This window comes from Alosa alosa, chromosome 1 (assembly GCF_017589495.1).
Source record: "Alosa alosa isolate M-15738 ecotype Scorff River chromosome 1, AALO_Geno_1.1, whole genome shotgun sequence".
In the NCBI taxonomy this organism is placed as follows: Eukaryota; Metazoa; Chordata; class Actinopteri; order Clupeiformes; family Clupeidae; genus Alosa; species Alosa alosa.
In genome coordinates this window covers 43,289,425-43,316,420 of record NC_063189.1, presented here as the reverse complement: position 1 = coordinate 43,316,420, position 26,996 = coordinate 43,289,425, and the positions used below count along the sequence as shown (strand labels likewise).

At 40.5% G+C, this 26,996-nt stretch overlaps 3 protein-coding genes and 5 non-coding genes across 8 annotated transcripts; 2 read left to right on the top strand and 6 right to left on the bottom strand.

The window, feature by feature from the left end:
* Window positions 1-6,073: 6,073 nt before the first annotated feature.
* On the bottom strand, window positions 6,074-11,375 carry eif4a2 (eukaryotic translation initiation factor 4A). Its single transcript, XM_048241242.1, has 11 exons — window positions 11,313-11,375; window positions 10,174-10,231; window positions 9,952-10,084; window positions 9,699-9,838; window positions 9,034-9,202; window positions 8,843-8,952; window positions 8,379-8,522; window positions 7,709-7,846; window positions 7,501-7,590; window positions 6,884-6,963; window positions 6,074-6,782 (listed from the first exon to the last, which is right to left on the bottom strand). Exons 1-11 carry the CDS (start codon window positions 11,339-11,341, stop codon window positions 6,638-6,640), a joined length of 1,236 nt encoding a protein of 411 aa, XP_048097199.1. The 5' UTR covers window positions 11,342-11,375; the 3' UTR covers window positions 6,074-6,637.
* Window positions 7,294-7,366, bottom strand: LOC125308866. The gene has a single exon (XR_007196003.1). It is a non-coding gene; the product is annotated as a small nucleolar RNA SNORD2 (small nucleolar RNA).
* LOC125308857 lies at window positions 7,935-8,120 on the bottom strand. The gene has a single exon (XR_007195999.1). It is a non-coding gene; the product is annotated as a small nucleolar RNA SNORA81 (small nucleolar RNA).
* Window positions 8,622-8,802, bottom strand: LOC125308861. Its single transcript, XR_007196000.1, has one exon. It is a non-coding gene; the product is annotated as a small nucleolar RNA SNORA81 (small nucleolar RNA).
* LOC125308882 lies at window positions 9,372-9,444 on the bottom strand. The gene has a single exon (XR_007196007.1). It is a non-coding gene; the product is annotated as a small nucleolar RNA SNORD2 (small nucleolar RNA).
* On the bottom strand, window positions 10,482-10,555 carry LOC125308874. The gene has a single exon (XR_007196006.1). It is a non-coding gene; the product is annotated as a small nucleolar RNA SNORD2 (small nucleolar RNA).
* A 940-nt stretch (window positions 11,376-12,315) lies between the features above and the next one.
* dcun1d1 (DCN1, defective in cullin neddylation 1, domain containing 1 (S. cerevisiae)) lies at window positions 12,316-15,476 on the top strand. The gene is made up of 7 exons (XM_048241255.1): window positions 12,316-12,401; window positions 13,082-13,295; window positions 13,484-13,652; window positions 13,868-13,998; window positions 14,083-14,165; window positions 14,275-14,371; window positions 14,528-15,476. The coding sequence occupies exons 1-7, from the start codon at window positions 12,399-12,401 to the stop codon at window positions 14,602-14,604; spliced, it is 774 nt and encodes a 257-aa protein (XP_048097212.1). The 5' UTR covers window positions 12,316-12,398; the 3' UTR covers window positions 14,605-15,476.
* Window positions 15,477-15,604: 128 nt separating this feature from the next.
* Window positions 15,605-26,519, top strand: ccdc39 (coiled-coil domain containing 39). Its single transcript, XM_048241232.1, has 20 exons — window positions 15,605-15,901; window positions 16,212-16,331; window positions 16,422-16,568; window positions 16,712-16,870; window positions 16,996-17,088; window positions 17,214-17,342; window positions 17,667-17,858; window positions 17,997-18,100; window positions 18,300-18,432; window positions 18,680-18,874; window positions 19,129-19,293; window positions 19,410-19,547; window positions 20,189-20,397; window positions 20,744-20,861; window positions 21,106-21,265; window positions 24,203-24,309; window positions 24,583-24,723; window positions 24,977-25,156; window positions 25,526-25,614; window positions 26,148-26,519. Exons 1-20 carry the CDS (start codon window positions 15,812-15,814, stop codon window positions 26,320-26,322), a joined length of 2,844 nt encoding a protein of 947 aa, XP_048097189.1. The 5' UTR covers window positions 15,605-15,811; the 3' UTR covers window positions 26,323-26,519.
* Window positions 26,520-26,996: the final 477 nt, after the last annotated feature.

Genomic DNA, 26,996 nt, shown 5'->3' with positions numbered 1-26,996 from the left:
ACCACCGCGAGAACAACAGGAGAAAAAATCTGAGCAAAATAGTTGAATGTTATCTCCTGATACTGGTTGAAGAAGACTGTGGCTGCAGCAGACTCGAAGTCGGACTCTATTTGCGGGATGGACATAAGCCTACGCTCATTATTTTCAGCTTGTCAGCGACAAGGATATGAAGAACATAATAGTTAGTGCACTTTGTGTGCGAAACCGAAAGATCTCACTATGCCTCGCGAAATAGCACAAGTCATTTAATGAAACATCTAAAGTGGCGCCACGCTAATCTTTTTGATTCTTGATAAAACACAAACTATGCTCTTCTAGTGCATGTCAGCTATGACCTGTGAACTTGAATGAAAGAGAATAAAGGGATAGAAATGCAGAAAAAGCTCGTGTAGCCTGGCAGTGCCACCGCTCCCACGCGCATTTCTGTAGGGCAAAGGACAGAGGAGTCACCCAAATGTAACCAATGAATACCCAGATAGCAAAATTATTATGGCTCAGATTTGGCCCAAAACTGGCTTGCCATTTTGGTAAAGCTCTGGGTGGATGTATGGGCCCTAAATGGCCCAAATTTGGCATGCCAAAATCAACCAAAAGTAGGCCAAAGCTCACCCAAAACCAATTTTGGATTTCCAAACTATAGCCTTAAATGTCCCAAAAAGAATCCTAAATCCCATAATCCAGCCAAAATGTAGCCATAACTGACCCTAAATGATACCATAATTGTGCCACATGTTTGCTTTTACATAGAAATTATGTATTTATTATTATTTTTTTATTATTATTTATTTGTATTATTTATTTTAATTTATTCAGCTGTCTGTATGACTTTATTGCTGGTAATTGTGACTTAATTGCTGATAATGTAATGGTTAGTCTAGGTTCACTATATACTTAAATTATGTTGTACATTATATATGCGTATGTATCTGTTAAAAAACACAGGAAAATTAAATACATTTCATTATGCTTTATTATATGTTTTGGTAGGGTGCTGGATGGCTGGGTAGCTGGGGTGCTGGATGGCTGGGTGCCTGTGGCTGGACAGCTGGGTAGCTGGGTGGCTGGCTGGGTATCTGGGTGCTGGATGGCTGGTGCCTGTGGCTGGACAGTTGGGCGGCTGGGGTGCTGGATGGCTGGGTAGCTGTGAAACTGGGTGCTGGGCGGCTGGATGGCTGGGTAGCTGGGTGCTGGATGGCTGGGTAGCTGGGGGGCTGGGTGCTGACTGCACTAAGAACAAAACAGAAAACAACCGGAAACCATGATTAGTTTAACTGCAGTGAAAGGGGGGTACAAAAACGACGTTTTAGGGGCATGATTTGGAGTGTCTTTGTGCATCTTAACAGAGGTGCAACATGAACAGGGCCTTACGTGACAACAAGATGCGTTTTTAACTCATGAATACATTGCGAAGAAACATTTAACTCAATGAATACTTTGTGAAGAAACCATAGGAACATAGGTCGGTGACAGTACAAACTTTGAATTTAAACGATTTCTTCGCAATGTATGAGATAAAAATAGATAGATAGATATACAGTATAGATAGATAGATAGATAGATACTTTATTGATCCCTAGGGGCTCAACGTTAAATGTATCTTGTTGTTCATGTTGCACCGAAATTTCAATTGCATTTTGTGTCTGTAAGAGGCCCACAAAACTGGCAATATAGCTAACTGGGAGCTCCCCGCTAACCCTGGCTATCGGCTCAATTACCTCTCTAAACCACAATCTTGTTTCGTAATAGGCAGGTATTTGCTATTTCTTGTTCTAATTATCTAATCCTTATTAACCATAACAGGCTACAAGAGCTGCAGGAATATCGTTGTGGGAACATCTAACGTTAACAGTATCATGGGAACGGCTAACGTTAGCTTCTAACTGTCTCACAACAATAACAGCAAATCCAATGTTACTACGAGTAAATTAATAACATGTAAATGTGTTTAACATGTTTAAAAAGTAGGCTGTACAGTTGCTTGACCAAGGTTATTGAATACATTTTCCTGAATTTAAAAGTTAAAAGATGAATGGGGACATAATACATACCTCAACTGCGATCGCTGGTCGAACTGGGGGCTAGGCTGGGTCTTGTCCGAGTAGAAAGTTTGAAAATTTCCGGTCTTTGCTGAGTCTTTTGGTTAGCCAGAAACATGCCAAAACTCTGTCCCGCTCTTCGCCCATCTTCTGGCTGTCCATAAACATGCCAAACAGCCCTGTATCGTCATCAGATGCTGTCCCCGCTCTTAATCTAACGCTACGGTTGGCCAGAAATATGCCATAATTCAGCCATACACTACTGGCGCCTTCTTATCTGTTATGGCTGCCCATAATCATGCCAAATTGAAGCCAAAAGTTTTGGTCTGCCAAAACAAAGCCCAAAATCGCCAGATGTATGTCAAAGTGCTGCCAGAAAGTCTGCTATCTGGGTAGTAGCTTTACTGCAAACTGCGTTTCATTCTTCATCAATAACGTTTACAATGTCAGAATGCACTAACACCATGGTACATGCAAGTTTGATACTTTTTGGGTTCTCTCAATCTCCACCACGTAGTAGCCTACTAGTAGAATGGAATTGGTGGGTCTTCAATAATTCGTTTTCCAAGCATTTACATGAAGCACATGATATGCTAAGTCGACAAAACAATCCATTCAGATAGCTAGGTGGATAGGCTACCAGGCTCATAATTCACTTTTATTTGCAAAACGAAATGTGAAGCAACATTTCATTGCATACTTTCCAAAGCAATGAAGGCTGCTTAAAACAACTTAACATTGTGCATATTATTATGACTGCCGCTAAGCGGTCATATAGAGATTGTCAAAGTTTTTTTTTTTTTTTTTTTTTTTTTTTTTTTTTTTTTCCTGGATCTTTTGGTCAACTTCCTGGATTTTTGGGGGCACATGAAATTTGGTGGGTATGTAGACTGCTAGACTTTTACGAAAATTTTTTTTTAAGTCATGGGGCCACCCCCCGTGCTGGGCCCCGAACCGCAAAAAAGCAGTTTTTCCTAAATAACTACCTGAACCGTGGCACTAAGGATGAAGAATCTTTTATGGTATGTTGGTCTCAAGGGCCAACATCAATCTGGCCCATAATCACTCATTTGTGATTTGCACCCCCTAAAAAATGAAAATGCAATTTATTCTGCTTTAATCGCCCCTATCTTCAGTTAAGATGTTCAGAACTGCACCAAATTTTATGTGTATGATTGACCTGGCATTCTCTGGGGGTGTGCCAAGTTTCGTAGAATTTCATTCATGGGGGGGGGTCTTAAAAAAATTAGGTTATGTGTACATTTAGTGACTGTACACTCATTGGCCTGTAGATGGCGGTGCACACACATGAACACACACACAGGCGCCCACATACTATCGGTATTAGAACAGCCGATACATAATTACAAATTCAGTAGGATTAAAAGAAAGCCTAAATAAATATTCATCATCATCATCATGGCTGCATTTCCAGTATTGGCGATCAGTAGTCGTTTGTCCACTAGATGGCGCGTCGTTGCAGTGAGACGTAATTTTGTTGGAAGTTAAAAGTGGGTTGGAAAAACAATGGACGCTTCATACAAGGAGTGTAGTTTACCGCAGAGAACGTCTAATAAGGATAGGATGATGTTCACATGAAATGTAATTTCCATTTCTTCTTGAAGCCGAAATAAATCGGAGGATGTTTATCGGACATGCTTGGTTTTTACTGCAGGTACTTAATCTTATAATATCAATAAGGACCTAATGTTACCGTTAGGGTATGGTTGAGTGATGGAGGCCAATTTGATTGATTGCATTTGTAGAAAACTATAAATGCGGTTATACCAAGCAAATTGATAGCAGCACTGTAATTGTATCTTTCGACTGTCATTTGTTGCACGTGCTAAATCATTCTGTGCAATGGAAGATTTACCAACATTACACCGGTCTGATACAGTTTTGCCTATACATGCGTGAGACTCGAGACGCCTGTTTATTTTGTTTTAAGTGTGTGCAGGGTGTGAGAGGGGAATCGATGTGCTTTGATTCCAGCTTGGTAGTTGTAGTCTGTGAAATTAAAAAGCACGTGTGTGTGAAGTATCCAATGACGCCTTCATTTCATTATGGTTGCTTTAGCAACACACCTAAGCTACTGTGTAAGTGGGTCCCATTTAGAAGTGGCTACTTCATTCGCGCTTTCCTTGACTCATGGAGCTGTGTGAATTTTTATTACAACTTTTCGCCACGATATGGCAGTTTAAGTCCGCTTGATACTGTAAGGCGTAAGCCATTGGTTTCCAAAGGAGATTTTATTTGTGTCGCAGCATAGCCTATTGACAATTTATGTTGTAAATAGGCCTACCTTATAAGCCTACCTGTAGCTTAGGGAAGCTAACAGCTTTCTATTAGGATCTAGTTTGTTAGTTACAGTTTTGTCATAACTCCCTGATGCATTTTTGCATTTAGAATAGCCAGAGCGTGGATATCTCAATCGGAAAATTAAACAATATCGGGTGCCTATGGACTAGGCTGGGTGAACCCAGCCTGATCTGCCCGCTATTTATTTTTGATTTCTTAAAAGATTGAGCTTGGTCTGGTGAAAGCCAGACTAGCCATGGACCTCAGTTACACAATGCAAGGGAACATGAATCAGCCTATATTTGCACGAACAATAACGGACAACAGCTCTTCAACTTTGGCCCGTTAAAATGTGTATGAACAGTCTAGCGACGCATTTCATCAAGGCCCATTTGGACATGTCAGTTATTTGCACCACTGGTTAGATGTAAAACAGCATTTCGTTTCAGACTACTGTTACTTAATTTGTGCATTAACAATAACGTTTCAGTCTACTGTTACTTAATTTGTGCATTGACAATAAAGTATTACATGAACTAAAGATGACTAAAATCTTATGTAGAAGAAGAAACATTCACAAAAAATCCATCCATCCAAAAATGACTTTTGGATGGATGATAAGAAAATTGATAGGCATGGAACTGACAGAGATGTTTTTGTTTATAAATAAATAAATAAATAAATAAATAACATTATGCTGATACCTTTTGCTTTTCCCAAATACAATGTAGCCTACAGGTGTAAGTGACCTTTCATCAATCCAGTTGCAATGGATGAACTGTGATGATCTGCCCTACTTGTGATTGTTTAAAGATTTTAAAGGTTTCATAACAATGCTATTTGGCTATTCTACAATCTATTCAACTGTTCAACACCAGTAGGCTACTTTCTGTGCAGCCGCACAAACACACAGGCATGCCAAACAAGCATACACAAAAGTTTCAAGAGTGGGGGATGGAGTAAAATATGGAGACAAATTGAAGTGTGATTTATTTTCGCGGAACGGATGTACAGGACTGAGCGGCGGTCATATTTTGTAACGCTATGCGGTACATCTAGTTGTTAATATTGCGCTATCAATGTAACTCAACAAGGCTTGTAAACAAGAGCTGTCAAAAGGGCATTATGAGAACGTAAAGATCAATGCTCTTAAAGTGATAGTGCACCATTTATAAGAAAACAGCAACACACTAATGGTCTGTAAATAATAGGCCTTTTATTTTACTTTAGGTGTTTGAGTTATCATTTAAAGTAGTAACTTGCCCAACACTGCTACCATCACCAATTCCTAAACAGTTGGCTTCATTATAAGCATATTTAAAATGAAGAGTAGAGAAGGCCCCTCGGTCATATCATGTGACTGACATCAGTAGTTACCCACCAAGTGAGGCTGAAAAGCTCCCTACTAAATATAAGTTCACAACATTCAATCTGTCAGTTGTGCTTCTACCCTAGTGTATTTTTAAGACAAACCCAAGCCTGCTAGCCAGGACATGGCAACTTGCCCTCAGATGATATTCCTGGGATGTTTAAGATTGAAAATGGTACAGTATGTCCCATGTAAACCACTCAAAGGGTTATGCGCATCATATTTAACGTAACAAGATGTGTGGACAGCAGCAACGTTGAGTTGTGCCAGTCCATCTCAGATGCAAATACATGAACAGGCACACGTGTGAAGTGTTCATTTCTTTACCAAATTGTGTAGACAACCTAAAGTTATGAGGGAGACCAAAGCCAACATAATCCTCTTTATTTTAAAATGGGTCAGATACTTCAAAAGAAACACAAGCATGTACTCAAATGTAGTATGAATGTCAAATCCTCTTGAGAGGTGGGCCAAAGAAATACTTAACCAGATATACAATTAAATTAATACATTCCACAAAACTAAAACTAAAAAGTGCATGTATATTATGGAAGCGTGCAGTGATCCATATTGAACTGCACATATGTTAGCATAACATAATTAGCAGACTTAATGCAACACTTATATCTTTTAGTCCACAAGTAAATTACCAAATGGTGAAGAACATCTAATACATACATATTTAATGAACTAGGAAAAAAATACCTGATAAAGAATACATTTAAAGACCTCATGTTTTGCATTCCGCACCAGCAGTCAAACTGTTATGTTTGAGTCTACAACCGTCCGCACAATAAGTCACGTCACTTTTAATTTTGTGAAGTCTTGTCCACAGCCAGCATCGAGAAGAATAGGGATATTCCTTCAATAAAAGAAGCGCAATGCAAGTGATTATTCAATAGCTATACCTGCATTTAAGAGCCACCAGAGTTTAAATCAGATCTGCAACGTTCATTGGCATCTCCTCAACTGTAGTATTGTAAAAAGTCTCTATGTCCCGGAGAATTCTTTTGTCCTCTTCAGTCACAAAGTTGATGGCAACCCCTTTCCTGCCAAAACGACCACCACGCCCAATCCTGAAGCAAACACGTAAAAAGCAAAAACATCCAATATGAATCCATGTGTATTTAAGGCAATTTATTTTGGGTGGAGAGCTACACAATTCTTGCCCACTCACCTGTGAATGTAATTCTCTCGATTGGTTGGAAGGTCATAGTTAATCACAAGTGAAACCTGCTGCACATCAATTCCACGAGCCTGCATGGAAAATACCAATGAGTAAACGTGTTGTTCAACCTCTGCTAAAGTACAGCCCGTCACAGAGTAATAGACTTGTAAAGCAATCTATTGTGGAGCGCAGATAAGCTCTTATGGTGGTAAAGGAGCTGACTTATGAGAATAAAAGATGCTGCAGCCCTTTAGTTGCAAGTTTCATATTGTGAGTCATGCTGTAAAAATAGTATTAAAATAGCATACTCCACAGTACTCATTTTAGAAGCCTCATAATTAGGTTGCCTATTAGTTTTACATTTACTACTTAGAGCCAGCAGGTGAGTAAAAGGTTAGTCATATCCGATCTCAAGAAGAGTGTGATCAGCTACAATAAGCTTGACATCAAGTTTGAGTCAGTCCCGAAAGATGGTATGCCATCATTTCACACTCAATGAGAACACGTCACCTGACTGTCACCTTGCCTACATACAGTGAGCAGAAGAGATAATGGTAGTACCTTGATCTTTTCAAATGACAATTTATATAATCCAAACTTGCATAATGCTACTCCTGTACACTCACCAGCAAGTCTGTGGTGATGAGCACCCGGCTGGAACCAGACCGGAACTCTCTCATGATGACGTCTCTTTCCTTCTGGTCCATATCCCCGTGCTACAAACAAAACCATTCACGTCATTTATTCATGCACTTGCACATCACTGCGTTTCAGGGACACCATAATACACTTAGGTCAACTATTAGAGATGTTACTCCTTTTAGGATATCTTACCAAGGCAGACACCGTGAAGTCTCGTGCATGCATCTTCTCTGTCAGCCAGTCTACTTTCCTTCGTGTATTCAAGAAAATGACTGCTTGAGTAATGGTAAGGGTCTCGTACAAGTCGCAGAGCGTGTCCAGTTTCCATTCCTGTGTGAGAAGAGGTTCACAGTTTATACAACAAACCACATGGGACACCAAATGCATCTTGATGTACATGAGAAATTGCTTGCCAATATTTTGTGGCACAGGATCTTGAGGACGAGGACATAGGACATTAAGAAAGAGGTCCCTCCCCACCTCATATCCGACACTGTGCTTTTTCTCTCCCTTCTTTAAAATACCACTGCTAGCATTAACACGAGACGCTGAGCCACAAAGCTCTGCGCCCATGATTTTAGCAGGATGCTTTTGGAAAGAAGGAGCAGGGCAAACATAGCAAAGAAATAGTAACATTGAAGTAGACTTTAAAGGCATCCCTCACCTAGGTAAGTTATCACGTGCATTTAGTATGTGGTTCATAAACCCTGACCAGTGTAAGTAGCATCCAAGAAGCCGACCTGCTTGTTGAGACCAGTTTATTTGGGCAAGACTAGTTTACATTTGTTTTGTTTTTTACTTGCCCCAGCCATATTGACAAGAATCAGTCAAATTTCGCAATGTTTAACCTTCAGGTCCTCACCTCTCTCTCTACATTGATGTAGAACTGCTTGATACCCTCAAGGGTAAGTTCTTCCTTCTTCACCAGAATCCGAACTGGTTCCCGCATAAACTTTGTAGTCACCTCCAACACATCAGCAGGCATGGTAGCAGAGAGGAGCACCACCTACAAAAACGGTCACAAGCAGACCCCACGATTAAGAAAAAAAAAAAAATAAATAAATAAATAAATAAAAAATAAAAAAACACTTTTGAAACAAGCAAACGATGTGGCGCTGGACCTTGAAACAATGGCCACTGGACATTAAGAAAGAGGTCCGGCCAAGTTCCATTTCAGGTGCAGAGCAAAGTGTTCTCCTTCCACTGACAAACAGTACTGGCATTACTGCATAAAACAGGACAAGACCTGAATTACAGTTTTAGCACCATTCTTTTTAGTGGAAGAACCCCTTGTAATGAATCTCAATTTCACCCGTTCTAGTTTACCTGAATATTTGTGCTTAATTTTTGGAAGATCTCATAGATCTGGTCCTTAAATCCACGACTCAGCATTTCATCAGCTTCATCCAAGACAAACATCTTGATCCACTTAGGAGCTATAAACAAGAAGTTAACTTGCTTAAAATCCTACATGACACACAAGAAGCCGTTCAAGCAAATCAACAACAAATACTTACACAGATACCGTCTGTTCAACATGTCGAACACACGACCAGGGGTGCCCACCACAATGTGAGGAGCTTCAGCCTGGAGCTTTTGCATTTCATTGCGGACATTCGTGCCACCAATGCAGGCATGACATGAGGCTCCCATGTAGTCGCCAAGAGCCAGGATTACTTTTTGGATCTGAAGAGGAACAGAGACAACCATTTTATGCAAATAATCCACTTAAAAAGAGCACACCCCGCAGTACTTAATTTAGAAGCCTCATAATTATGGTTCCAATTAGCTTAACATATACTATTTAAAGCATGCAGGTGAGTAAAAGGTTATCAGTCATGTCCGATGCTCATGAGTGTGATCAGCCACAGTAAGTTTGACATCAAGATTGAGTCAGTCCCGAAAGATGGTATGCCATCATTTCACACTCAATGAGAACACGTCACCTTGCCTTCATACAGTGAACAAAGAAGTTTTGAGCACTGAAATTTTGTTTTATTCTATTACTTCCTGCAATTATCCACACAAAAAAAGAAACATTGGACTGTGCCATATTGTTGACAGTCAGTAACTGATTTAAGCAGGAAGTGATTACGAGTAGTACCTTGATCTTTGGATATTTTTCAAATATGCCGCCTTGGTCTGAAACACTTCAGTGTAAGTGACCTCAGGTACAGCATACCTGCTGAGCCAGCTCTCTGGTGGGTGCCAGAACTAAAGCCTGGGTCTCCTTCTGGTCTATATCCAACTGCTGCAAGATGGAGATGGCAAATGTGGCAGTCTTGCCTGTGCCTGACTGAGCTTGCGCAATAACATCATAACCTAAAAGGCAAAGAAGTGTAAATGCTACATTTACCACTACATGTTAAGTGCATGCCATCTCACCATGACCAAATGCCTATAGTTGAGACTGGAACAAGTGCAAGAAAACATACCTTTGATGCAAGGAATGATGGCTCTTTGTTGAATTGCTGAGGGCTTCTCAAAACCATAAGCATATATTCCTCTTAAGAGGGTCTCTTTTAAGTTCATGTCATCAAAGTTGTCTGTAATCTCATTCCAGTTGCTCTGTGGGGCAATTGTACAGATAATGTTATCAAATTATATTAACATTAAGTGCAAACCCACCAACACAGTCTTAACTAAGGAATTCATACCTCGATGACACCATCAGGCTCCATCCCCTCCGGCCCTCCATGGTCTTGGTCTCTTGAACTACAATGAAAATCACATTTAAAAAAAATAGAATGTTCAGAAATCACGTTCAAACAAACAGAATGTCTGAATGCTCAAAATCAATAATAATAAAATAATTAAAAAAATGTTTATTATGCCATGATTAAACTTCAGTCATGCCTAATGTTTTAACATTCTTGTCGACCAAACTTGTGGGCTAGAATTTAATCTAATAAGTCGGTAATACTTTTAACGTTAGCCATTAAACGCCACGTGGATGGCGGGACGCGTGTGATCAGTATATTTAAAGACATCTCCATGATAAATGTCAGTCCCGAAAGATGGTATGGCATCATTTCACATCTCGTCCCACGATCACACATGGACTAACTTCGACACCAATTGATAATGGAAAACACCACCAAAACCACATGTCGACAACGCCGATGTTTCTGCCAAGTTAGCCGTTGCGTTAGCACGCTAGGCACAAAGCTAGCATTATCAACGGCGTAATAAATGTTATGGCTAGGCATGTATTTTGATACCACAACTCCACCTAACGAGGAACAAATGCAGAAATGTACACTGAGGTACAGTGTTCTGTGGTACAGAACACAAGGTACATTTTATCCTCTCGGACACTCAAAATGTGCATAGGCCACGGTGGGTGTAACATTATCCAGCTAATGTGCCTAGCAAGCAAGCGAACACGCTGGTAGCAGCTAGAACTATAGGTCATGTGTAGCTAACGTTAACCAACCATAATGAGGTCGGATGCTTAACGTTACTGAAATGTTTGAACAAAAAAAAAACAGGATCAACGTGCATTTCCAACTACAGTTAAATGGTGATTGTGTAATTTGTCGTAAGAATGTATTTGATTTAAACCAACCAACTGGCACAGGGTACAGATGAATTGAAGAGGCTAGCTAGAACCTAGCTACACCAATGCAATTGAGTTATCATGCGATGGCGCAAACCTACATTGGGCCCATGCAAAAAGCATAGCTAAATAGACTACAGAGCAAGTTGCAAGTATCTGGGACATAAATCCCTTGCTTTGCTGAAACGATTTGGCATTATAACAATCTCATATAACAAACATTTTGACCAGATTTACCTGTTGTAATCAGCAGAACTGCTAGACATGGTCTGATCCCGACTTTGGCATCCAAGTGGAAAGGAGCAGTATGGGAACGCAGACGGTTTTATGTGACCGGAACTATATTACTGATATAGATAATCCATTCATTTAATTCTTCACCATTCAATAACGTTCAAGGTAAAAATATTGTATTCAGATTGTGTAGATTATATTTTGAAAATGTACTTCTAGTCAATAAAGTTATTATTTTAAATACCAACATACCATATGTGTGTACTACATATACAGGCGGAAGGATATTGCAGCAATGGTGGAATGCTAAAACATAACTATGGTACTTGTGAATTTGGCGTAGGTGCTTCGGTTTTGGGGCCAGGATAGTCCTAGTAGGCCATAACGACCCTTTTGTGGGTCGAACTTTTTCCAGAAACCCTTAATTTTGTATATGATTAATCTGGTTATTAATCTGGTCATTCACAGCCAAAAATGACAGCAATTATGTCTCATTCCGAATTGCCATATAACTTCATACAAGTGGGTGCTGCTGCACACAGTGGTCTGGTTTTCAGTCCTTAGCTCTAAAAAACTAGCCTAGAAATCTAGACGCGCCCCTAGCGGCAGCAAATTACATTTTAATGTGGGTCTGGCTCGCCAGGCTACTAAAAAACAGAAGGCTAATAAAAACAGGGAAAACCCATCAAATGGAGAAGTCGTACATTTTCTTGTTATTGTTTTTCCCCTTCATATCTCATCTTAAGTTTAGTTCTAAAAATGGAAAGAACTGATATCAGTTTGAAATAGTTCTCATAGATATTTTGGTATTGCTATTAATGTATTTGGTCAGGAGTCTTGTGATGTGTGACAACATAATAAACTTGAAATTCAGAACTCTAGATTTATTTAGTTTCGGGATGTGTTTTTCATAGATAATTTACCAGTTAAATGGTGGACTAAAAGTAATCATATATTTGGTGTGGTCTGCACTACCAGTTTATCTCTTTCTATCTTGACACTTACGTGACAGTACCGTCAAACTACGCATGAACGGAAGCAGGTAAACAGCAAGACAGAGCGGAAGAGGGGTGTCTGGAAGTCACAAACATGGTAGGGAAAATCTGTTTATACCTGTAAATATGTATGCACCCTTCACATGTCATAATCATGCATTTAACGAAACAGTTCGAGTACAGTTATTATCATTTAACACCATGGTATTAATAATATTAACTGTAAATCCCGAAATATTTTTGTGTGATTACCTTTCATTGTCAGTTAGCTAGCTACTGTAGCGATATTTACTCCATTGGCTATCGTTAGCTGACAAGCCAGCGAGCTAGTTAGCTGGCTAATTGCTAGCGTGCTAACGATGGAAAGGAAAACGGTGGTCAACAAGCACCTACGTTATCTTGCTAATTCTAAACGACAGTGGCAATAATATCTCCTAACCTCTGTAATAATCAGACGAGCATAGACAACACCTAAAAATCGACCTGTAATTACGCAGAGATGATCATTTCTTATCATGCGAAGTTAACGTTAACGTTACATCTAATACAAATTGATGGGCCTGTTGAGGCTATTTCGTCTTCGAAGAATATAGAAACTGTCCATAACTGTCAACTATGTGTATTGTGTTTCTAATAACATGGTCATTAATGAACAACACACAGCAAACCTCTGCTTGTGCGTTATGTCACTAGTCTTGTGCATCTGAACTGATGGCTAACGTTAGCTCTATTGCTGTATTTTCACACGCAAAGCCTAACTGGTTTATTTTTCTGTAGAACAAGCTGAAGTCCTCTCAGAAGGATAAAGTTCGTCAGTTCATGATCTTCACCCAGTCTAACGAGAAGACGGCATTAAATTGTTTGCAGCAGAATGACTGGAAATTAGACGTCGCTACAGACAACTTTTTCCAAAATCCAGAAATCTATGTGCAGAATCTTAAGGGAACATTGGACAGGAAAAGGTTAGAGCAACTCTACAACAGGTACAGAGGTAAGAACACTACAACACTGAGTACTCGCATCACATTTCGGGTCTCTAACAGATTATTAACATGAGTTAGCTCGCTTGTAGAAGAAGGACTATTATAACCCAATAAAAAATAAAAGTCTTTGCAACTGTCACAGTAAGTTGCCTTCACTGAAAGTTGTCAATGTCTTTTTTTTCTGTTGTGTTTGTAGATCCTCATGATGACAATAAGATTGGGATAGATGGGATTCAACAGTTCTGTGATGATCTGGGACTTGACCCTGCCAGTATCAGTGTGCTACTTATTGCCTGGAAGTTTCATGCAGCGACACAGTGCGAGTTCTCAAAGCAGGAGTTCATGGAGGGGATGGCAGAACAAGGGTAAGGCATATTTCGGGAACTATATAACATTGATTGTTCGTTGGATATTCAACAATTGTATTTTTGAATGCATTATGTCTTTATGGAAATGTGTGGAACAGTCCAGTGAAAACAAATCTGTTTTAAGTGCTCTCAGAGGACTTTGTCTCAGATTGTCTTTGAATTGTTTTACACACAAGGAAATAAATGTCTAAATGTCTTTTTCTTTGCACCAGATGTGACAGTATAGAAAAACTAAAAGCCCAACTTCCAAAAATGGAACAAGAACTGAAAGACCAGGGGAGGTTCAAGGACTTTTATCAGTTTACCTTCAACTTTGCAAAGAATCCTGGGCAGAAAGGTTTGGGTATGTATTAGTATGTATTTAATTATGCTCCAGGTATTATTAGACATTACAAATATCTGATATATTCAATCCATATATTTTCAGATTTAGAAATGGCAATTGCGTATTGGAATTTAATTCTGGCTGGAAGATTCAAATTCCTAGATCTCTGGAACAAATTTTTATTGGTGAGTTCTCTGTGGGTTTTGATGTTGTAAGTAATGTTTAAGTTAACTTTTGTAAAATGATGTGAAATCCAGTTTCACTACTCAAGTACTTTTCTCATTTTAACAACAGGAGCATCATAAAAGATCTATTCCCAAAGACACATGGAATCTTTTGTTAGACTTCAGCACAATGATTACCGATGACATGTCCAATTACGACGAGGAGGGTCTGTACCAACCTTATGGGCTGAATTATTATTGTGCATACATTTGAATTATATTGTATTGGTGCAATATGTGTTTTGTTGGAACTGTATCTCTGTAACTGTATCAGTTTCTCCCTTAGCTTCTCTTCGTTAACATAATTTCTTCCTCTCCGATAGGAGCGTGGCCAGTTCTTATTGATGACTTTGTGGAATTTGCTCGACCATACATTGGGACCAAGAGCACAGCTGTGTGAGGATCTCCAAAGCCTTTTTTGTCAAGAGCATCTGTGCATTGCACAAAACCAACTCCGTTACGACGGCCCAGTAGAGCACAGAGGACTTATCTAAGATCTGTATTGCCTTTCCAACCTCAGGAATGAGACGTACACAACAAAGACTATATATGGAAAAGGAAAACACGTCTCCTCAACAGTCATTGCATGGTGGTTAGGGCATCTCCTTTTTTAAATTAAGTATGATATGATATAAGCCACTCTTGTGTGGAGTTACTGGAGCTGAATGGTCATCTTGGCTCTCAATTGAGGCTCACTGACAGACAAGGGCAAACACATCTTAATTGAAACCCCAGGGGCTCCATTTTGGGAATGTTAAATTTAGTTGTAAATAATACATCTAATTGTATTATTACACATGCATTCCTGCTCGTTGGACCATAGAACACTTGTCAGATGGCAGTGAAAAATTATTTTCTTTTTTAAATTAAGGTGAGACAGACTACTATATTGGCAAATGCAGTGCATCCAGTTGTTTTTGGTTAGGTTTATTGTGAGTAATTGTACCATTTCTGTTGTTACTTGGGAAATGCCATAATTGTTCATGTAGATTTTGATTTGTGGAAAAAAGAGAAGAAGAAAAGAAATATAAATTCTCTCTTTCAGCAAATTTTCTGCTGAGAAACCTCTGACATTTGACGGTGTTGAAAGTCTACAATTTGGTATATAGACATTCCCTTAAAATTCCAATTGATCTGCATGAGGTGGGCTTACGTGGTCTTTTGATCAGGTATGACCAGTGCAAACTGTTGCCTACACTGGCCAGTCAAAGTTGTTGTGCCCATAACTGTGTGAGAAAAAGTGTTTGATTAAATTTGTAACCCTTAAGAAAACTTCCAGACTGACAGTGTGATGTTATCAGTATATTTTCAACAAAGGTGTTGTTCTGGATAGGAGGTTGAATATAGGTGGCTCGGGTGTCTTCATTGGGTCATTATCAGTTGGAAACCCCTGCAAAGGGATAGTGGAATATCTTTGACAGCGCAGCTGACAACGGTTGCTATGGAGCTGACAACAAATCGGCGGGGACCACACGCTAGTTAACATTAGCCGAATACACTCAGGTTTTCAACTTGAATTTCTATCGTAGTTCACTTAACTAGTCTTATCTATCAACAAGTGTTTGTACTAATATCTTAAAATCTGAAAAGGTAATCTCGATAGAAAAATGTCTGACGCGCTTTTATCCGAGGTTGGCTGGGATGAAGGCTTTGCCATTCCCGTTGCAAATGCAGAAAACAAAGCCTTGGAGGATGAGGTGAGTATCGCCACGTAACTAACATTTAGTTTAGGTCTACTTAACATAACACGTTACTTCGATGAAAGGCAGCTAGATGAATAACTGTTAACTGTTACCTGGTGGCATTACTACTGTCCTATCGATATCGGAGACGTTAACGTTACATCGCTATCGATAGGGGCTTAACGTTAACGTTACTTAACCTAGCTGCCAAAACTGGAGAGACTAATTTTAACGTGTTTTGTTAACGTCAATTTAGAATGTACTGTGGCTCCTTTATCAGCAACCTAAAAACTAACGAATTGAATGTCTACTTCTGCTCATACAGCTTCAGAGGAAACAAAGGGACAAGACAATCCTGGAGAATAAACTGGCCGAATATAAGGACAGGATTAACGCCATGACTGAACATCTGAAAAATGTCAAACAAGAGTTGTCACACACTCAGGTAACGCTATGTCACCACCATTAACTCACCCTGCCTTCCCCTCTCGCCCCAGATTGCCTTCTCACCAGTGATGATGACTTGTGTTTACAGGCACTGTGCAAAGCTAGGGAAAAAGAGACTGACACAGAGAAGCATTTTAAAGCCCTGGCTGAGAGAGAGATGGGCCGTCTGCAACAGGAGATTGCGCAGCTAGAGAAAGAGCTTGGCTCATTAAGGGAGAGGCACACTGCTCAAGAGGTTACTCCAAACTTCATCAGCTTCAATATTTGTTTTCCATTGTGTTCTTAACCATCCTACAGCGTTAAGTCTTCATAGTTCTTGCGTAACCTTTAAGTGCACAATGTGAACAGCTTTCTCATGTATCTACCTTCACACACTAGAACAGCATATTCAAAACCACTCAAACACTGGAGGAGCTGAGCAACCGCCTGAACTGGGACCAGAAGACTCTGGATGCCTGGCTGGATGAGTCGGCTCGGAGGGATGAGGACACGATGGCCATTCTTAAATATGCCCAGCAGGACGAGAGTCAAATTAAAGTGAGTTGAACAGGAGTGCTACTGCTCCACCAAGCATGAAATGAGAGATTTGCACTGAAGCTGTTTGTATATAATATAATACATAAAATAAATGTGTATACATGTTTGTTTTTCCTTTTCAACAGGAGCTGACACTAAACATTGAAAAGTTGAACCTTCAGGCCAACCAGAAAAGGAAGGCCCTTGACAATGAACTTACTGAAACAATAACAGCACAAGTTAGGAGATAATCTTTTTTTCCTGTCTTTTTATTTCTTTTCACATACAATCTATGTCAGTACATTACAAGGGTGACTAGACGTTGTGTTTGTGAGAGAACTGATGATCTGCGGTTGTGAAACAGATTGGATTGGACAAAACTGCTGAGAACTTCCGCCAGGTCCATGCTGAGAGGCAAGAGCTGATCTGCCAGTGGGAGAGCACCATCGAACAGATGAAGAAAAGGGACCAGGAGATGCAGGACTGCACAGCGGTAACCAGCAGATGGCACTCTAGACTCAAACACAGCAACAGTAGCAACATGCCATTTCATAGGAGTAGTAAGCCACAATTTCCAGTCTTTTCTGGAACATTGAAGGCCTTTAGCAAAAAAGGCTACAGCTACAGATAAAGCCCATTGAAATATTTTGATATCTAACCAAGTAGGTTAACATTTTGAAGCCTAAAGGATCAAAGCAGTTTAAGTGATGACTTTAGTACTTGAACCTGACTGGTCTCTGCCATTGCCTTGGCCAGCAGTGAGTACATGAGTCCTGTGTTGAGTTTTGGAGTTGAGCAATGCCTGCCGTCTTGACAGATGATCACCAAAGTTAATCAGGATATCCGAGAAAGGCACTCGGTGATCAAAGAGAAGACGGCCTTTCTGGAGAGCGAGGTGGAGAACAATAAGGAGTATGAGAAGAAGATCGGTGCGGCTGAGCGGCAGGCGGCCAAACTTAGGCAACAGTTTCAAGAGCAGGAGGAGAACCGCACACGGTTGCATGATGAGGTATGGCCACGTACACACTCAGATACAGATATGCTCCTTATAAGTAGATCATCAGCTAAAGCCATAAGTATTCCAACGTGACATTCCACAAATCACTGTATATTTGTAGTGTGATAGTTATGTTTGGCTTATCAACAGTTGGAGAGTCTGAAGAGTATTGTTGACCGAGCAGCGTCAGATGTGGAGAATGTTCGAGCTCAAATAGCCAGCATGAAAAAGGACATCGAGGACAAATCCACCAAGTAAGCGCAGAGTCTCACATCTCTTTAATATCACAACAGTACTACTCAATCATATAATTCTGAGTAATTGTTCAGTTGTACTGCTATAATTTTATGTAATTGTTTTTTTATGATGTATTGATCCAAGGAAAACCCATCTCCGAAATGTAATGATGGTTGAAATGATCTAGTTTAACACTTGAAAGTGCCTTTGCTCTAGAGTGAAGGATGCCAAGCTTCATAATGCAGCCCTGGAGGAGAAGCTGGCGTCTGTAACTGAGGCCACCATGAGTGTGGAGGAACGTGCTGCCCAGATGGAGCAGCTGCTAAAGGAGGAGGAGCAGAACATCAAGGTTGGTGCTGAGGATCATAAGTGCACTAAGCCACCTTACCAACAGGGGGAGACAAACTTAGAGCTGCTGGAGACAGCTTTGTTGACTAATGTAATTGTCACTTAGTGGAAAGCACAGTGCGAACGTAGCAGTGTGTCATTGGGTTTGGTGTTTGTTTGAGTCTATCTCAATCTGTCTCTACTGTTATCAATATGTGTGCCCTTGCATAGTTCTGGTGGTGAATTCCCAGTGTTCTACTCTTGTGCAGGAGGTGGACTTGCTGTTGCATCGCCATAGGGAGGCGGTGTTCCGCAAAAACCAGGAGCTTCAGGCCCTGCGCCTGAAGGAGAAGGACTCGGTCAGCGAGGTATCCGGCAGCAAAGCCGCCATCACTAACTTGGACAGCAGGATTCGCAAGGTGGACCAGAACACTCTCAAGCAGCAGGAGATCATATACAGCCAGGCAAGCCCTCACCAAGCCCTGGGGCAACACACACCTTTGGGAATGCAGAAGGGTACTATGTTGAGGCTTTTGATGTAATCTCAGCGTTGATGAAAATCAGCAAATGTTTGATTTGTCAACAAGTCCTGAACATCTGACCATGACAATGGTGTTAAGTGGTGATTTAAAATGATTCTGCGCAACCAGTATGTGGCTTTGAGTGGGCAGTGCTGACCGCTGTCTCTGTCTCTGTCCCTGCCCTGCCTCGTCCACAGGACTTCCAGATCCAGCTGCTGGAGAGGAAGATGTCCCGGCTGCAGGGGGAGGTGAACACGGAGGAGAAACAGGCCCTGGAGAAGAGGGTGGAGGAACTGAGTGCCACGCTGGAGGAGAGGAGGAAGACCACCACCATGCTCACCACACAGCTCAAGAAGCTCCAGGTCTGACAGAGAGAGGGGAAGAAAGAGTTTGTGTATGTGTATGTGTGTGTGTGTGTCTGCATGCGTGCATGTGCATATTTGTTGTGGCATGTCAATGTGTCTGTGCATTTGTACAGGACGACATCCGCTGTGTGAGGAAGGAAATGGAGAAGACAGGTGCGGAGAAGAGAAACCTGACCACAAAGATCGAGGAGCTCAATCTGTTCAACGACACTTCAGATAAAGAGCTCAAGAAACTCCGACTCAAGAAGCAGGTATGCCTGAACTTTTTTTTACAACAGTTTTAGCAGCAAGTCTGAATGAGTGTCAGAAAGGGAGAGGATCATACAGTTGTCAACACTTCAGCAGTTTACTATTATATAATTGGTCATCACTACAGCAGATGTATAACATTGTTAGCAGCACATTAGTGAAAAAAGATGTTCATATTAGCATCTTCTGAAAAAACAGAGGAACTTACTAGACTGTAACAGAGACATTGTGCAGGACTGGACTGAACAAAGCAAAACATTTTTATTCTTCTTTTTAGAAAGATAGGTAGATCGCTGAATTGTCATTGCATTACACATAGAATGAAAGCATAAATAAAATGGAGCTCAAAATATACTTTTCAGACCCATGCATCTATCATTCACACACATAAATAATTATCAACATGTATAAATAAAACAAGAGTAAGTTTATATAATAAATAATGAATATAATATTGCACAGTTGTGAGGGGCATTGTGGCACATCTGGCTACAGTGCCCGTACCAAATTCGGGTCCAGGTGCCCACGGGGACCTGAGTTTGAGTCATTTCCCCATGTAAGATTGTATGATATGTGGGAACCCAAGCACCCTAAAACTGGAGACTCTCCACGCTGTCATCTGTCCGCACCACCATTCTTCCAGGACACTATGGTGGAGGACAACATCCTGAAGCTGGAGATCAAGCGGCTGAGGGACCTGCTGTATGACAAGGCTGATAGGGTGTTGTCCCTGGAGAAGCGCCGGCTCCAGCTGCAGACGGCCATGGGCGAGCGCGAGGAGGAGATCAGGGTCCACGGCGAGATGCTCACCAAGCAGTTTAGGATCACTGACCAGGAGCGCCAGGCTCTCAGGTACACAGGGGTGGAAAAGCACAGCTCATTTTGAAGCTGTGGAGGATTATTTCTGAAGATTATTTCCTTCATTGTGTGTTTGGATCAGATTCATAACAGAAGGTACAAGTATGAAGGATAAGTTCATATACAAATGCAAATGTGTGATGTGTGTTTGGAAACTTTTTTGATGTTGTGAGACAGTGCGTGGTCATTTTAAATTTAATGAGATGGTTCCTTTGGTATTTTTTCTAACTTTTTAGTAAAGTTAAGACAAGCCTTTAAGTGGGTCTCAATATGCTGTGTGTGTGTGTGTGTGTGTGTGTGTGTGTGTGTGTGTGTGTGTGTGTTTTTGTTCCTGTGTTAGTGCTGAAGTGCACGAGAGGATGTCCAAAATTGACAAGATGAGGAAAAAATATGAGATCTTAACTATGCAGGGCCCGGAGGGGGAGGAGGAGAAGTCTCAGGCTTTCTACGTCATTAAGGTACAAGGGACTTTCAACTTAAATGTTTTTCCATTTCCTTCTGGTGAACTGGCAACTATTCAGTTTACTGGCAAAGCATGAAAAGAAAAAGCAAAAATGTAAAGAAAAAACAAAAAATTGACATGCCATTGAAATGTGTCACAGGTACAAAAAAAGGGCTGATTAAATGGAGAAACTGGTATTATTTTATTTTGGAATGAAAATTCCTGTAGTACATTGTGCAGCTGTGTTTACATACATATAGGCAGCCCAAGAAAAAGAGGAGCTTCAGCGCCAAGGTGACACCCTCGATGCCAAAATTCGCAAGGCTGAGAAAGAGGTCCTTGCTCTTGAGAACACCCTCCATGTGGTGAACAGCCGCAATCACACATACCGCAAGTCCTTCAACAGGGTCACTGAGTCCAGTACGTATACCCAGTGTGGGGAGGGCTGCAGGCCTTAGCTGTATAGGGGCAGCTGTTTGTTTGGGTTTGGATTGGGGATGGGCCGATGAACGATGCCATCATCCATGGTGATGCCAGGCCCCCACAAGCCAGACACGCACAGACCCTGCTTACTTTAAAGACTGTCAGCCAGATAGTGCAAAACTGAAACTACCGTCTTATTCAAATTATGACATTGTTAATGTGTTTTTTTCTCGCACTGTACATTAAACTTAACATATTTAATGGTTTAGCTAAATTAGTCCTAATGAATCATTGTTATTATTACTACTAGAGGAAATTCTTGCTGATAATATGATTTTTTTCAGAGGCTACAGCATTGAAGTGCAAATTAACTATTCTCCACCATGTTAAAAAAACATTTCTTTTGTTAGAATTGTAAGATTAAAAGACCTCCGTCTTTCAGTATAGCTTGTATTTCATGCTTTTGGCAATAGCCCCAGACAGCAGCGGAGTGGAAATCGGGATTCGTTATTTGTAAAAGTTGTTTGCTGTGCCGATACGCCATGTCTCCAGTAACCTGGACTGTGCGATCGCAGCCCCTTATCTTCACTTTCCGCTACTCCTGCTCATAGTCGGTATGGCCGGTAATAACGTGGTATGAGTTGCATTGCGTATGAGGTACAGACCACTGAAGATTTTAGATAAGTGACCGGCCGCGATAGTGGCCAAGTAGTAGTAGCTTTTTTGCTAGGCCCAGCGAAAGCTGTTAATGTTGAATATGCGGCTGGTTAGTGCACACACAAGTGTTCGGACTGATTGTCTGTTCATTCATGCGGATTTCACTAGAGCAGATCTTGCACACAACTTCGGTGGCCTATGTCTCTTAGCTGTCCACTTACAACAGGCCATACATGTAGCCCAGTGGGGGCCGGGGCCGCGAGGGGGTGCCAGGGGGGCCTCAGCAAGTTGGAAGGGGAAAAAAAAGAAACAAATAAATACGTAAAATGTATTAACATGTGTTAATAGTCAACTAAATGTCTTTTTGGCACCAATTAACAGTTATTTCTTGCGTCATTTAAATGCTAAACGTTTATTTGCAAACTATATGTTAATAGAAAAGTTAATGACTTATTATTATTTAACTAATTGTTATTAAACTGTGCTTCTGCCTATCCCAATATGAACCGCTCTCCATAGGACCCTTACAATAGATAGATAGATAGATAGATAGATAGATAGATAGATAGATAGATAGATAGATACTTTATTGATCCCCAAGGGGAAATTCAAGAAAAAAACACAGAGCTACCTTGACATGCTGCCACTGTTGTCGGTGCCGGAACCGCTTGCAATAAAGTTGGTTAAGCTTAATTAATATATTAGTAGGCTAGTATATAGCTATAAGCGTGGGGCCCCTTATAATAAAGTTGGTTAAGCTTAATTAATATATTAGTAATACATAACTATCAGTATGGGGGACCCTTATAATAAAGTTGGTTAAGCTTAATTAATATATTAGTAGTATATAGCTATAAGTGTGGAGCCCCTTATAATAAAGTTGGTTAAGCTTAATTAATATATTAGTAATATATAACTATCAGTATGGGGGACCCTTATAATAAAGTTGGTTAAGCTTTATTAATATATTAGTAATATATAACTAGTCAGACGGTAAAGGGACTGAGACCAAAACTGGCTTATCACATTTATTCCTTTAGGAAAAGTTAAAACAAAACAACAAGTAGTTGAATGGGCTATATTACATGCATCATTCCTATACCAACACTCACAGACGTAGACCATACGGAGGTAATGCATAAACATAATGCTAAACTAAATGTACATTCATTTCCTGCTAGACTGAATTGCACTTTCCATGCACACTAAGCTAAACTACACTGAATGCATGGAAAGTTGCTAGCGGAGTTTACAGCTAGTCACGTTAGACTCCGTGTGTATGAACTCGTGGTCATAATGAAAACATTAAAGGTAAACTATGCAGTATTGGCATATTCCTTACTGTTTTCTCGGTTTTTGCTGTTAATAACTGTTAATTAGTGCCAACATTAGTTAATTGTTAATTAGTTAACTATCAACATATATTAATACAATATTAGTTAATAGATTTGTTAAAATATTAACATACAGATTTTATGCAAACAACTAATATTTAATTAATGATGAAAAAACTATTAACTTGTGCCAAATAGATATTTTAGTAACAATTAACAAATATTAACAAAGGGTTAGGTAATTACTAGTTTGCTATTTATTATGGCACCTTATTTTGGAGTGTTACCAATATTTACTATAATTACTATGAGGGTTGTTATACAATGCCATTATAAGAATTTGTCGCATATCTGAACATTATACTTTCCATGATGATGACTGGGAGTAATAGTAAAGTGATAGCTCTCTAGCAGAAAGCCCCAAATGCAATTTTTACACACTGCTCCATCGTGAAGTGCTTGTGTCTAAAATAATTATTAGGATTAGCTTAATGTATTTTTACATTTGCCGTAGTATTGTCGATGGGTTTAATAACACATCAAGGGGGTCCTTGGCCAGAACCTAGTGGTATTTGGGGGGCCTTGTCGTGGAAAAGTTTGGGAACCCCTGTATGTACTGTAGCCTATAATATGATGTGCGGCGATATCATCGTCCATTGTCCATGTTTTACTGTACACATCGTCAAATGGCAATTAAGGGGACATTGCCCAACCCTAGTTGGGATCACTTTTTAATGCCGGCTTAGAAACACAAGAGAAGTACCTTTGAAGAAATGAACACAACTCCCTAGTCCTACAGTGTAGCATAACGAGGCTAAATAAAGAAAAGCAAGAGGCATAACAAATCTGGGATAAATTGAATGGTTATGTGGGTAATTGATCGTTAATTTGAACTCTGTGTGTGTGTGTGTGCACGCATGTGTGTGCGCGTGCACGAGAGCAGGTGAGGAGTACCAAGAGAAACTGAAGCTAGAAGGAGAAAAAAGAGCAGCTGAGGACAAGTACAGATTAAAGAGATGCCAGATCAAAGAACTCCAGGAGGACATACAGGTATTTTGTTTATGTCTTTTAGCTTCCTTTTTAATGTTAGAATCAAATCAAATGTTTCTGTTGTTTTATAATACATTTTTAATTTGTAATGTTCTTGTATCTACTTGTTTGTAAAGCACTTTGAATTAATAGTATGTATGAATATAAATAAATCTGCCTTGCCTCATTTCTGTCATTTCTTACTGTAGGAACCAAACCTGAAAAGATTCATCCTGGAACAATAGTCAATTCATGGCAGCATTAAAACTGTGATGTTATCCATGTACTCAACAGAGCATGAACAATACCCTTGAAATTCTTCTACAAGAGGAGACGGAGCAGAATGGGAGGACAGACGAGACTCAGTCACGCATCCTTTCTCTGAACATGGAACTGGCCTCTCAGAAAGAGAAACTCGATAGGGTCAACAAACAGGTTGGACACATCACAGGGCGTTAAGTAACGTTCAGAATGGAGGGTCTAAGTAGATGCAATGTGCTAAATCCAAAAGTAGGGTAGTAAATGTAATCCCCAGTACAGGCTCTTGTTCCTAAGTATAAGCTTTCATCCTCCTTCTGGTCACATAATTTCAGTAAAAAAATGTATTTTTATTTAGAGCTCAGTTAGCGTTGTTTGAAGGTTCTTTACAGAGTCATGATAAATATCAAAACCTTTTTACCTGCATTAGTGTACAAAGCTCACAAAAGAGATCCGCTCAACCAAGCAGACCACGGAGAAGACGTTTGAAGAACGGGACGTCCAGCTCCGAGAGCTTAAGGACTTGAACAAGAAGGTCAACCACATGCTCCTGGAGGCCATGGACCGCAGTCCTGATCTGGAATCGGCTCTAGTGATGTACTTCACTCAGGTAACTTGCGATGGCATTTGGCTCTGTCATATCAGGATACAAAATACGAATAACAAACAGACAGAGTTTTTATTAAAGTAAGTTTCATCAAGCTCAGCTCCGTAAGACTTCAGTGTATATATGAAATTCAGTGTATATATGAGTTTCAGTGTATATATGAAAATGTAAGGTGCTCACCTCAACAAGATCTGCCATAACTCAAAACCCAGATAGGCCTCAGTGAGGGGTTTGGGGTCCATCCCCTTGTTGTAGCGCTAGTTGTCTGATCATACATGTGCCAGCTGCAGTGCTAGTGTTTAGTGCAGACCTTATTTATACAGTTTGAGTGCAGACCGTCTAAGGCTGATCTTGGCATGTCTTCATTTGCAGGCCAATCTGCTCCTGCCGTCCCCTGGATCTGCTCCAGGCAGCCGACAGGGCTCCAAGGCCACCTCCGCTCGCAGCTCTGCCTCCGTCAGGTAACATCCCTGGCCTCCTCTCCCTCTCTCCCTTCCTCAGAATCAAAGGCTTTCAAGGCCCTATGAAGCCCTTCTCATGCCAAGCACTCACCAGCCTTGTCTCTCTCTGTTAGAAGTAGAACAGCATAAGCAGCACATCTAAGACCAATTAAAGCGAACCTAGCACTTTTGTACCCAAAACTGACATAATACATGTGTGAAACAGCATGCAATAGGAGTAATGCTTGCAAATGATCCGTACAATCAATCAAAATTATTGATTACACATGATTTTATATCCCCTGTTGTGGCCATGGGGTGTGTTGTCTAATCAGCAGGGCAGAGGTAGAGGCAGAAGTCATAGCATATGTTACAGTATTACTACAGAGTGCATGGTCTCCTATGTGTCTGTCAGCTTCTATGCTAATTGGATGTGCCATAGACTGGTATGCTTCCCCCTGGCAAATGCAGCAGCAGCAGAATCCATAACTATTTTAAGGAGTTTGTTTTGGGTTGATTTTCTCCACCCCTCTGCTCCTCTTCCTGCTCATCAGGTCCTCAGGCTCCTCAGCCAGCAGTAGCCCCCGGGGCTTAGCTCTGCAGTCTCCCCCAGTCAAGACCCTGGAGCTGGGCCTGGGTCTGTCTGTGACCTCCCCTCCTCTGGCTACAACGTCCCCACAGAGTTCCCGACCATCCAGCAGCAGGATTGCACAGCGCAAGAGCCCTTAGATAGGCACACCTTCAGCCCATGTAACACATGGTTGTGTACTGCCTTTTACAAACATGATTCATTATTCATAAAATTCACAAAATGAATGCAGCCTATACAAGGAGTGTATGTTTTGTACCAAATAAAGCCTATAGTTTAAGATTATTTGAATGAAATGATTTGAATAAATACATTGTTTTTATTTATTTAAAAGTTAGGTTGATTTGATTGTGTCTTCTATATCCATTAAGGTAATCAGTGAAAATAAAAGGAATTGAGAGCCCTATCGTGCACGTGGCGCAAAGTGCGACGCAAGTTTTATTCATATCGTAGGCTACCCAATCAGTGATGAATTTTTCGCTACGCGGCCCACTTCAAACATTGCGCCCACTGATGTGTCAATGAACGAACATAGGTGTGGTCTGGCGCTTGATCTAAAAATCTTACAACCACTAAAAATCATTACGCCACTGACCAAGAAAAAAAAATAGTCTATAGCGAAAAGCTAAAGCACAGCGGCGAAGACACACTGTCATGAGCAGCCCCCCTACTAATAATGAGGCAGGCAACGACTCATTTTCAGGATGAATAAGCTATCACTACCCCCACCCCCAGTTTTTGTGTTTTTTTTCGATTTCGATTGTGACCCCTTGTCCGTTAATGAAAGTAAATAACTTTGATCTATTTTCTGCTA

Excerpts from the sequence above, each read along its gene's own strand:
- dcun1d1 (XM_048241255.1), top strand. Across the intron at positions 13,296-13,483 it reads ACTCTACAACAGGTACAGAG|ATCCTCATGATGACAATAAG; the intron begins GTAAGAACACTA and ends TTGTGTTTGTAG. Across the intron at positions 13,999-14,082 it reads TCCTGGGCAGAAAGGTTTGG|ATTTAGAAATGGCAATTGCG; the intron begins GTATGTATTAGT and ends ATATATTTTCAG.
- ccdc39 (XM_048241232.1), top strand. The coding sequence starts at position 15,812 with ATGTCTGACGCGCTTTTATCCGAGGTTGGCTGGGATGAAGGCTTTGCC. Across the intron at positions 20,398-20,743 it reads CAGGAGCGCCAGGCTCTCAG|TGCTGAAGTGCACGAGAGGA; the intron begins GTACACAGGGGT and ends TTCCTGTGTTAG. Across the intron at positions 21,266-24,202 it reads CAACAGGGTCACTGAGTCCA|GTGAGGAGTACCAAGAGAAA; the intron begins GTACGTATACCC and ends GCACGAGAGCAG.
- eif4a2 (XM_048241242.1), bottom strand. The coding sequence starts at position 11,341 with ATGTCTAGCAGTTCTGCTGATTACAACAG. Across the intron at positions 7,847-8,378 it reads ACATCAATGTAGAGAGAGAG|GAATGGAAACTGGACACGCT; the intron begins GTGAGGACCTGA and ends CTTCTCACACAG. Across the intron at positions 6,783-6,883 it reads CGAGAGAATTACATTCACAG|GATTGGGCGTGGTGGTCGTT; the intron begins GTGAGTGGGCAA and ends TGTTTGCTTCAG.